Here is a 12,522-nt window from a genome sequence, read left to right as displayed (position 1 = left end):
TTGTAACTGGACTGTTGCATGAAGGAAGCTAACCATTTTAACTAGGTTAGCGCAATACATAGTCCTTAAGGTAGTCTAATAAACAGTAATTTAGCGAACACAACAAAATTACTGAAAAATGATAGAATTCAATATGCTTCCTTCTCCTTAAAGTTCACCATGTGCTTCTGTATGGCCAGCTCAATAATTTGACAAGCCTCCTATCGCTAACAAATTTCATCTTGACAAACTAAGGATTACAATTTGAAGGCATTGGCCTGCAATAGGGTAATTTCATAATAGGATGAGCGCAGCACCAAACAATCACAGGATTCAGCAGGAGGACATGCTTCAAAAGATGCAATACAAAGGGCTAGATGCACTTTATTTGTTATGTCAATATGAGCCAAAACCTCTCTGACAGCTGACACCGTGAAATCTATTTACTGCTGCTGAAAGGTCCACCTTGGATGTGGGCGTTTGCAAGTGGATACATCTAACTACAGAGAATAGGGAAAGATATGGCTAGAACATGTGGTGTTGGTATAGATATGCACACATGTTGCTCACACATAAGGAAATACATTATTAGTAGTCGGATACCTATCCAGGTAATTTCTCACAAACTATGCGCACAGTGTGTGGTGCGCCTTGGCGTTAACTTTAGATGGGCTCCTTTGCCTCACAATGTCCACTTGGACATGTAAAGAGTAAAAAGGCCATAACTCATAACGGATGACACTTCGAAAACCAAAAACCTGTCCTGTGGGCTAATTCAAAATGCAAATGGCCCTTACAAAAGCTGGAGGCTGAAAAGGCTTGACCCATTGGCCGTCTCTATATGGCTGATTCACAAAACATTTTATGAGTACCGTATTTTCCGGCGTATAAGACGACCCGGCGTATAAGACGACCCCCTACTTTGGCAGAAAAATTTTAGGTTTTGTGCTATACTCGCCGTATAAGATGACCCCCCACTTCCAGCGCAGCATAGCCATTCCGAGTATGTACCGGTATTTTGAACTTACCGTATTAGTCTAGTCCTCCTCCCTGTGGGTGAGCAGTAAGGCTTTATCAGTGGGCAGTGGGTACCTATAAGCGTTTATTGGGTGAGCAGTAAGGCTTTATCAGTGGGCAGTGGGTACCTATAAGCGTTTATTTTACAAACTGAAAGACTGAACGCAAAGAAATTGGTTGTAGAAACAATCTTGCTTTACTCGGAATATTTTTATTTAAAACCATATCAAAAACTGTCACTTCTGAATATACCGGTACGGTACGGCAAACATAAATAACGTAGTGCATGAAACAGTGCAAGTGCATTAAACGTTCCATAACTTCCCATAAATCCAAGCGATTTCTACAGGATTTATAACGTTCCCTTTAAAAGCCTTCAAAATCCTCCTCTTCGTCATCTGATCTCATAAGTAAGTCAATGAGATCTTGTGGTACATCTGTAAGGCAGTCATCGTATGGATCTTGTACCAATTCCGTATCAGATGATGTGGTCTCTTCTTCGGCATCCTCTTCACCTTCCCACAGATAGTCGTCCTCCATACCATCTAATGAATTCGATATGCCACACTTCTTGAAAGACTTTATGACTGTTTCTGCATCGATGTCGTTCCAGGCCTTTATGACAAAGTTGCACAAAACATCCAACTGTGGAGCACGCATGTTTCCTCCTTTTGTGAATGTTTTTTCACCGCTAACCATCCACTCATTCCACTGTTCTCGGATGCGATCTTTAAATGGCTTGTTTAGGCACACATCCAGTGGCTGCACCAACGATGTCAGTCCTCCAGGTATAACTGCAGCATCCGTTTTTAGTCTTGCCAGCCTTTGCTTGATGCTGGGAGTTAAATGAGCCCTGAACATATCCCACACCAGTAGACTACGCCTTTGTAGAAGTCCACCTGGTCGCCTGCTCCATACGTTATCAAGCCATAGCTTTACCCCTTCTTCATCCATCCATCCTTTCTCATTCACATGCACAAAACAACCAACAGGAAACTTGAGTTTCGGCATTGTTTTTCTTTTAAAAATAACCATTGGTCTCAGTTTGCCACCATCAGCTGTGCATGCAAGTACCACAGTGAAACTGGACTTCTCATGTCCTGTTGTTTTTATTAAAATTGTCTTTTCGCCTTTTTGATGGACAGTTTTGTTGGCAATCATATCAAAATTCATCGGAGTTTCATCCATGTTTCCGATGCTACTTAGCGCATACACATGTTCATTGCGCAGCCTAATGACGTAGCGATGGAAGCTATGCATTTTGGCATCAAGATCCGCAGGTAATTTCTGGGCAATTTTTGTCTTTTGCCGCAATACCAGATTATGCCTTCCCAAGAATCTGGTACACCAGGACACAGTGGCCTTAAATCTGTGGCTGAGATCGGGATTAGATTTGGCCCACTGAAGTGCAACCAATCGGATTTTATTTCGGGTCACGACATACCCGCTTTGCCGATGCTCGGCCACCATGTCTGCTACATGCTTTTCCAGTTCTGGCCAATGTGGGGTGCCTCTTCTTAGTGCACACTTGCCCCTTGGCATACTCCGCAATGCTTGCTCATTTGCTCTCCAGGCCCGAACCATCTTCTCTGTCACTCCATATTGCCTAGCAGCAGCACAGTTATTATGTTCCGTGGCAAAAGCCACAACTTTGAGTTTGTAGCTGGCTTCATATTTCCTTCTCCTTGCCACTGCTGGAGCCTTGCTGAGTTCTAGACTGCCAGCCATTTGCTCTGGATGCGCTGCTGGAGCCTTGCCGGGTTCTTCGCTGTCTGCCATTTGCACGGAATGTGCTGCTGGAGCCTTGCCGGGTTCTTGACTGTCAGCCATTTGCACTCGATGTACGGTACTGGTGCTGTACAGTATGAACAGGTGCAGAGACTGTCTTCAACACCACACGTACGGTACGGCAAATACGCTATCTGGTCACGAGACTGCCTTTCCTCTTAGCAACAACCAGCCAATCACGGCAAGTGCTCTACTGCCTTCGGGAACATTCGGGAACATTGTACAGTCCCCTTTCTATGCCACGCCCATGCCAAGGGGAGAGGTGCGCGTGCCAAAACGTGCCAAACGTGCCAAACGTGTCAACACACAGGGCGCTGCCATCTTCGGCGCTGGCTGCCCATTACCATGTACCGTGTTTCGGACGTCCTGCTGCCTCGTCCTGCTGCCTCGTCTGCCTGGGGATGTGCAAGCGGTTGGAGGCGCGTGTACAGCGGCAGCGGCAGTCGAGGTAAGACTCATGGCGCCATTTGCTCGCTTGTGAAGCGGTTTGACACCTTCGAGTGAAGTCCTTGCTATGAAAAAAACGCTCGCTTTCGATACTTCATGGCGCGGGGCCTGGGTGTGGACGTTGCCAAGGTCGGTGGCTGTATTTTTTGACATAAGGTGTGTTGTTTCTTGTTATTTCCTATTGTGAAGCGGTCTGACACCTTCGAGTGAAGTCCTCGCTATGACAAAAACACGCTCGCTTTCGATACTTGCACAATTCATGGCGCGGGGCCTGGGTGTGGACGTTGCCAGGGTCGGTGGCTGTATTTTTTGACATAAGGTGTGTTGTTTCTTGTTATTTCCTATTGTGAAGCGGTCTGACACCTTCGAGTGAAGTCCTCGCTATGACAAAAACACGCTCGCTTTCGATACTTGCACAATTCATGGCGCGGGGCCTGGGTGTGGACGTTGCCAGGGTCGGTGGCTGTATTTTTGGACGTTGCCAGGGTCGGTGGCTGTATTTTTTAACATAAGGTGTGTTGTTTCTTGTTATTTCGTATTGTGAAGCGGTCTGACACCTTCGAGTGAAGTCCTCGCTATGAAAAAGCGCATGAAAAAATACCATAAAATGTTGTACCCGGCGTATAAGACGACCCCCGACTTTCCAGAAAATTTTAAGGGGTTAAAAGGTCGTCTTATACACCGGAAAATACGGTACACGAAAAGATACTCAAGAAACTCTTTGTTGCATATTTGTTACATGCCTTCATGACTTGTCCCTGAAACGTCCAGCTCCCTAGTAGTAAAAGTGCAAAGAAGGTCCTTTCAACAAGAAGTAGCCAAACCTCCATAAGTTCCCTTAGTTGATGTATCTATTTTTATTAGCATTATTTCTATCATCTTCCTGTTTATCATTATCATTAATTGCTATGTAAATCATAATTGCTGGTTATGTCTGTAGTTAATTATCCTTTTCAATTACTATTTCACTTATGTTATTGTATACTTTTTTCTTTGCTTATTTACCCTTACTTTGTACACGTTCAATTTATGTTTTTTAATAAAAATTCTGAACATAAAAAAAAAATTAAAGCAGATGGAGTACAGAAAGACACAACCAAATGCAGCTGTATTGACGCCAGCAAGAAATGATAAAGCCATGTTGTAGTGGGTAAAATGCCTCAAAACTGAAGTAAAGCTGAGGTGGCCTTACCGCCATTTCAACTTCTGATCTGTATAGAACACTTCAATTACATGCTCCTCGTTCAATTTCAAGAAAAACACAACACCTAAACCATGGAATCCCTAAACCTCTAACATCGCTAACCTGGCAGCAAAAAATTGCTTTTTATTGATTCCTTTTATTAAAGCACTAATTAACGCAAAAAAAGTACAAAGAAGGCAAATCTCTTACTATTTCTGCTAATTTAAATAAAATTATGTGAGTATTACGGCTCATTTACATTTTTAGAGTTTTGGGGGTTAATTTACAAAGGCATTTAAGTGTAAATAAAAGAGTACTACAAGAGTGCTACTTTGGGTACACCTAAATGCCTTAGAGAATAGGCTGTATTTATGCTGTCCTGTGGGGTGATTCAAAATGTGAATGGCTCTTCTAAAAAGCAATGGCTCGGTGGGGGAGGGGGTTGGGGGTTTTGGGAGGAGGGGTGCAAAAGGTCCTCTCTGTTCTTTCTTTTTTTTTATCTGCCAGGTACTCTAAGCCTTAAAATGGATTCAACTGGTAAAGAACATGTATTGCTATCTTCCTGGAGTTACAGTGACATGAACGATATTCTTTCTGAGTGTGTGCAATGCCAAATTAATAAACAGAAAGCAAACTGGACACTGTCACAATCAACAGTGTGTATTGTTTTCTCTGAGACAGAAGAAATGTTAAGAAAAGGGTGTCATTCTGCTTTCCATTTAACAGCAGGCCCCTTATGGGCAGTGGTGTAACAATAGCCCCCGCAGGCCCTTCGGTGCACAGAGGCCCCCAAGCTCCAGGGGGCCCGCTTCATCACTATGCACGGGCAGTGGGACCCCTGGCCTTAAAGCTCCTGACGGAGTCCGGAGCGTGGGGGCCCTCCTCCGTGAACGGTGCAGGGGGGCGCTCAAGTTTCGTTACACCACTGACAATGGGGTGTAGAGTCTCTGTAGGGTAAGATCCCACAATATTCTGGTGTTGGTGCTCTTTTCATGCCTGGTGAAACAGAAGGCCTTCAAGAGAATTCAAAACCCACTGCAGCCTTCAGGAATCCACATCACAGGAAGGTTCCCAGAAGCAAAGTGATGATGCAAGGGTCCCATGGCAACTACCGGTCAGCCCCCTAAAGTTGAAAGGAGAGTGCCTTCAAGTGCAGCTGCACACGACTTCCTGCTCCAGGGGCAAAAAGTGCCAAGTTGTGGCTTTCCATTCCCAGCTAGCTGGCAGCGGCCTTGACCTTGCACTCCGGTGTGCCTGACATCCGGCATCTGAAAGGTCACAGGATGCGTGACTGCTTCTGAAAATAAGAGATTGTTTATCCTACCGTCCAGGGTGGCACAGTTGCACTGGGATCAGCAAAAGTACAGAAAACCCCCAAACCGCAGCATCAGCTAAAGCAAAGTTCCTTGTTGTGTCTGGGACGCTTCCTAAACCTTTTTGGCTGAACATTTCGCTTTGATTTGAGATCGCCCCACTTCTGCCTCATAATCATTTTCCCAGCTGCAATGGAGGAAGCGCTCAGCTTCCAGTTACACCGGGCAGAAATGGGAATTAGAGAAAAGGAAACTTAGACACGTTTAAGAGTGAGTTCAATTATTCTAAATCAAGTTGTTTTGTTGACATTGTACCTTTTCAGCCCGCAGGATCAGTTGCAAATTGGCCTGGCTCCAGAAACCCGGTTATTTTTAAACACACACGTGTGCAGCAGGTGGAACGATTTCGGCCTAACGGTTTAATAAAAAGATTCATGAGCTGGCCAAGAATTTTCTGTAAAAATTGTAACTGGCATTAGCGAGCAATCTTCGTGCAGGTCGTGTTTATGTTTGGAGAGGGCCGACCCGGCCCCCTCTGTCCCATGTCTCACCCACCCCAGGGAATTCGTGCTAAGCACTTCCCTTTGCTCTTGAAAGGTATGTGTTAATGTTGGAACCAGAATCTGCGGTTTTAGGAACAGATGTTTGGAATGCATTTTAGAAAAGCACGTTAAGAGAGCTTTAAAGTTTGTTCTGCTTGTAGGTGAAGGTGTCACACATGCAAATTGCCAATCTGAATGCTTACCATCTGCAAACAAGTCTTTCCAATGTGCACGCAAAGAGATGCTTAAAGGGGCCTTTTAGGAACACACGAAAAACATTAAAGAAAGAAAAGCAACTTGCATGTGGAAGTCTGAAAGAAAAGGGAATTGGAGGGAAAAGAATGTGCTTCTGATAGTTATTTATAGATCAGAGCCTCCCTATCCATAAATCATAATTATCCTCCCTTCTGCTGAGTGACACCGATAAAGAAACGGTTCGCTCATTACTTGGGCAAAAAACTATGCATTTTTGATGAGAATAATGAGGTTTTTGCATAATTTAGTCAAGAGAAGCCAGAAGGTCTATGAAGTTCAACTTTCTTCTAATTGACTGAATTTTTGCTACCTGCCTGCAATGATTAAGAAAAAATATATACCAACAGTTCATCATAAAGAGAATAGAAGTACCTTTTTAACTGTAAATATCATGAAATAGTTAATCTTTGGATTAGAAAAAGGCAGCATATCATGCCATGGCAAAGAAATACTATCTGCCTCTTGAAAAACATTCCTAAACTGAAGGAACAACTGCAGGTTGCTGATTTGATGTGGTGACTGTTCACTACAAGTTTACCCCTGCTCTAAAAAAGTGATTGAGCACCGATATTTTCAATTGTATCGAGTGCCCATGAGTTCTCGGGTTCACCATAAATAAAAACGTCCCCCAGATAAATCCTGATGTCACCCATATGCACCCTTAAGCAGGATAAGCAAAGGTCCTTGCTATCTTCTGTTCCTTAATGGAAAACACAACACATGTGTGGTCCTTTATCCGCTGCTGGACCATCCTTCTAACTCGTCTGCCTGATCATCTCTACATTTTCTTGCCCCGACTGTTTTCAAGCAATTTCCTACACGGAAACAGCATATCATCAATGTGGTCTGGTTAGGAACATGTAGGTTGATTGAACCCTACTTTTCAAGCATCTACTAGCTAGAACTGCCACATTTTTGCCTCTCTATGTAAAGAGAAAGTTTGCCCCTAATGCAAATTAGGAGGTTGGTTACTTTTGCCTTTCTCTAGATAGACCCGGCATTACTATTTGGAGAAGCACCACTGAACCCTTTCTATCTTGCCTTTCAGTGACAACGCCCACTCAATTTGTAGATGGTCAGGAGATATTTGAAACGTGGTGTACTTTGTTGTGTATTGTTTTGTCTGTCTAAGTAATATGTTAATTAGTGCTCTCTGCTTCCCACTTCTCAAGACCTGTGAAATACATTTTAAAGTGTCAACACATTTTGTCAACAGCATTTTAAGATTTCTCATTTGTTCATTCATTGAAGAATCTGATTTTATGCCATGGGCAGTATATTAGTCCATTCAACCTAGACAAAACATGATCAGTATTAAAACACTTGTATTAGAGACAAAACACTAGCAGAAAATAAACAGAACAGTAGTTGCAAGAAATGTGTTGTTGCTGCTTTATTGGTCTCATTTGTTTTGCAACGGTTAATTTAATAATAAGAACTTATAAAGTCATTATTGTAAGCTCTGACAAGTTCCTTAACCGCATCGCTGCGGCGGTTATTTTTCCGCTACGCGGCTTTTTTCTAAAAGCTGCGTTAGATGACGAGCTCAGCTCGTCATCCGCACACGACCACCGTGGCTGATGACGGGCTGAGCTCGTCATCAGCATCAAAGGGGTTAATGATGATGTGACAATGGCTTTTGTATGATCTGCACAGTATACTCCTATAGTTCTATTTTACATACTCCTATGGGAATTGCCCCCAAAACGTCTAAAATGGGAATAAAATTGATATAACACATGGTTATTCATATACCATTAACACAAATAGGAAGGCCCTCTGCACTAATAGGGAGTTGGTTGTTTCAGGGGCAATTCAAAATGGTATGTAAAAGCAGTGCTTAATTTGAGCAGGTGTTTACCAGTGCGGCACACAAGCACTTACTTTTCCTTATCAGACATTGCTCAAGAGTAACAGAGAGGAAACACACACAAACAGGAAAGAAGAAGGAAGAGAAGATGGAAAAAAAGTCAATAAGATAGAAAGCAGGAGCCTGAAAAAGTGAGATAAAGGAGCAGTGAGCATCTGGCAGTGGATTAAAGAGGTATGTTGAGAATTCTGGACTACGCAGCCTTGGTATTCAGTGCAGTGGCATTTATTAGCACAGATCGCTGTCTTTTGAACAAAGCTCTAGGTACAGCACTCGTAATGTTGCAAATCAAGAACAGCGTTAAAGTACAGAAAAGAGTACTCCTTAAGTGCTAATTCCCATACTCGCAAATGTTTTTGTGAATCTCCCTCACTATTCCTAAGTCCATATCTACATACCTTGATCAGCTTATAGGAAAAGAAGGGCATTGATTGGCATATGAGATGTACCTGGAAACACTAGATTGACTGCTATCTAATAGATCTTATCTTGGCACTTTCTGGCATTGAGTGGCATATGTGGGATACCTGGGGACAAGCTTGCATTGACTAACCAATGTTCAGGATACCTGGGAACATGACTGTGACACCTGGCCTCTAAGTATTTCTTAAAAATGGAAGAGCATAATCGGTACAAAATCTGCATTTCTATGACAAGCTGAATGCAATTACAATACAATACAATATTTTAGGACAAAACTAGGGTATCTCTAAAAACTATCTTCAACAGGTATAATGAGGCCAATGGCTCAAAATCGGTCCTCATCTTCCAAAATGAAGAACATCCAAACAGGACTGTTGATGTTGTCAACCGACTACAATACACCACTTATGACTGCCTCCCAATTTTCATTTCTCTTACGCGCCCATTGATGCTACCGTACCCGTTCATATTCACTATTAGGGTACCTCTTTTTCTACTTATGCATACTACTCTCATGCTGTCTGTTGGTCAGTTTTTAATGGATCAGAATTGCCCTCAATCCTGATCAGCATTTATGCGGACATGGGTTTTTATTATCCAGTCCATTAGATTCAATATTAATAGGTATGCTGATGACAGTTCAAGGTGATCATATGTCCTTGTGCAGCAGTTCACTAGACTCAATACCTTATTATGTAGTTTAGAGTAGAGCCTGAAGCATTTACCTCCACACACAAATTTTAAAATGTTACTTCAATTTTATTTTCTAAAAACTGGCATTTAATGCCTGAGTGTCATCAATTTTTCATACATTTAATACAATATTCACAATATATCAAGCATTTATCAGTTTTTCACAAAATACATGATGTACATAAATAAAATACAATTAAAAAGAGGTCCTTTTGACAAAAGGACCTCTTTTTAATTGTATTTTTAAATGTATTTTATTCATGTACATCATGTATTTTGTGAAAAATTGATAAATGCTTGATATATTGTGAATATTGTATTAAATGTATGAAAAATTTATGACACTCGGGCATTAAATGCCAGTTTTTAGAAAATAAAATTGAAGTAACATTTTACAATTTGTGTGTGGAGGTAAATGCTTCAGGCTCTACTCCAAACTACATAATAAGGTCTTGAGTCTAGTGAATTACACAGAAAGGAAACTCTTCTTTCTACACTGTTTGAACTTCCCAGTCCTTTTTGGTACAAGGGAAACTCTCTCTTTTTGAAAAGCTTGGGCAGCAGTTTGCATGGCTTAGGATGGAAGTCTGGGAAATATAAACAAGTTAAAGTGATCAATTTATCCCACAAATACTTCTCTCTGTTGGTTGCCTGATAGACTTCAGAGTCTCTGCAAGGTTTTATAAGTGGTCTTTCATGCTATTCACAACCACAACCTAGCCTGTCCTTAGGATCAGCCCTCTCCTCTTGTTCCTACACAATGACATGATGCCTTAAGCCAACTTCGGAAAATCTCCTTGACAGATACTTTAATTGTAATGTAGTAATTAGTCAGAATGAACCACTGAAAGTCAGATTCACATGAACAGGTCTTGTATGCTCTTTTCAAATTTGGAAAAATGAATCCTGTAAAGCTACATTGAAGATATAATCAATATGCATGTTTGCACATATTGTGCCTGCCGTGTAAGGACTAGGCTGAAATCTATGCAACGCTCACAACTGACAAAGCACGACTAACCCAGGCTGTCTGAGGAAGAGTTTATCAAAAATTCCAGATATGTTGCCAAGAATAGGAGTTGAGGTCTTACTTATGGAATGTGGACGCTCTATTAGGCTCTCCTACTGTTCTCAGATGAAGTTAGTATGCATTGAGTGGTTTAGATAGTGGGGGCAACAAAAGGATTCATTTTTCACTAGTCCAGGGAATTTCTGGACAAATAATCTGTACCTATCAAGTTTTGCTTATTTTGTTTCAAGATGTCGATGTTTAATTAAAACTAAATTATTCGGTATCCCTAATAGGTTTAGTATTATACTATTTTTGCTTAGTTTGACTTCTGAAATTAGATGTACACATTTGAGAATTGAGTATTTTGCGGTAAATGACACTTAAAAACATAAATTGAGATATTTGTCAGTCATACTGAATAGGTTCATAATTCTGCTATGTACACATGCACTACTCGTGTGTAAATTAGTCGACTTTTGAACTTGCACTATGCATGTATCTATCAAGGACTAACATATCTCCATATCAAATAGATTCAGGATAACAACCTTGCACGCTCTTATTTTGTAGCGTCAATTTCAGGGCACAAGCATAAATAATCCACAGGAACTTCACAATAAGGTTCCTGCATTGTCATTTTTCAGACCGAAGCAGTCACTCTCTTATCATATGATGTTACAGGAGATCTTCGCCACCTCACTCATACAATTATCGGCCATTAGAATCATGGGATTCTGCAGTTGTGACATTTTCTTCATGGGTATAGATTTGCCACATTTGCCACATAACCCATAATCTTCTGCATAATCTGCAGATTTTAACAAAAAAACTTTGCTTCTTGCTCAATCTGATCAAAAGTCACTAAAAATCACGGTGACGCGTGTTACCACACAATGTAAGGCTCTTTGCAAAGGGTTAGCCGGTCATCTCTGAGTTGTTTATTGCAGTATCTGGTGTTGATCTAGTACTAATGAGATGAAACCTTTCCTCAGACAGTGTGAACATCTGTCAAAATTACAAAATAATGAAATAATACTATCTCAAAATGTGGCGCATTGTGCTGCATAATTTGGTCCTACCTTGCCATCCATCCTGCGGCCATCTAGAAGTTAGTAATCTCTGAGCATTTGTCTGCAGTTAGCAAACCTGGCTTTAATTGAGCAGTATTTCTGTTACAAGTGCAGCTGGTATAAGTGTTTCATTTGGCAAAGGAACAGAAAAGATGGAGCATACCGATTTCATGAGCGACTGTGAAAGCAGCATGGAGGCCGTCGTCTTCAATCACTGCGCAGCTGCGTTCCGGCGAGCATATGGTTCCAATGTCTGCCATTCCCAGGGTATCACATGAATTATGCCCACATAAGTCCTGTGGAAGTAGGGGACCAGAAAGAAATGATTAAAATCAAATCCTACACCACTAGGGAGCAACAAGATTATGTCGCCTGCAGTCTGCAGAGAACGGTCTTCGACACGCTTAGACGGAGAGTGCGCATGCGGGACGAGACATTCTCAGGCCCTCGTTTAGAGTAGGACCAGGAGGTGTACTGTGTCCATGCATTTAGCATGACACATACTGAGAGTGTAGTGGTACTGTCCCATCAAAAATGTGGGAGTACCAATCTCTGTGTAGGATAACTATGCCCATTAGCATCAGCACAAAGACTGGTACTATGTTTGCAGCATCAAGTTGTACTTACCATAATGCGACAAGCATAGAGCAGAGATCTGACCTGGTACGAGGTAACCAAGTAAGTCACTGGCTTTAATGAATGTTATGTTTAGTTGTTGAATTTATTATGTGGCACACTATTCAGGACGTGCGTCCTCGCCCTATGGGCCAGGGCTCTGAGGATGTGATTAATAACTCCCATTACCAGACATTTTGCACAGGCATTGCTCTCTGCATGTTGGCTCATGCAGTAATGGGCAAATTCAGAAAAAAAGTGGTACAACGCAGTGCAGCAAGCAAAGCTGTTGTGCTGTGTCGCGTCACCTGAAGA

General features: G+C 41.8%; 1 protein-coding gene across 1 annotated transcript in view; it reads right to left on the bottom strand.

The window, feature by feature from the left end:
• The window catches only part of ADAMTS5 (ADAM metallopeptidase with thrombospondin type 1 motif 5), an 81,843-nt gene that overhangs the window by 40,662 nt on the left and 28,659 nt on the right, over nucleotides 1-12,522 (bottom strand). Inside the window, exon 2 of the mRNA XM_086934026.1 lies at nucleotides 11,756-11,888. Coding sequence (XP_086790152.1) covers nucleotides 11,756-11,888 — 133 coding nt within the window. The remainder of the gene's footprint in view (nucleotides 1-11,755; nucleotides 11,889-12,522) is intronic.

Source organism: Lissotriton vulgaris, chromosome 8, assembly GCF_964263255.1.
Source record: "Lissotriton vulgaris chromosome 8, aLisVul1.2, whole genome shotgun sequence".
In the NCBI taxonomy this organism is placed as follows: Eukaryota; Metazoa; Chordata; class Amphibia; order Caudata; family Salamandridae; genus Lissotriton; species Lissotriton vulgaris.
The sequence above is the reverse complement of the archived record's forward strand: the minus strand, read 5'-3'. Positions and strand labels throughout refer to the sequence as shown.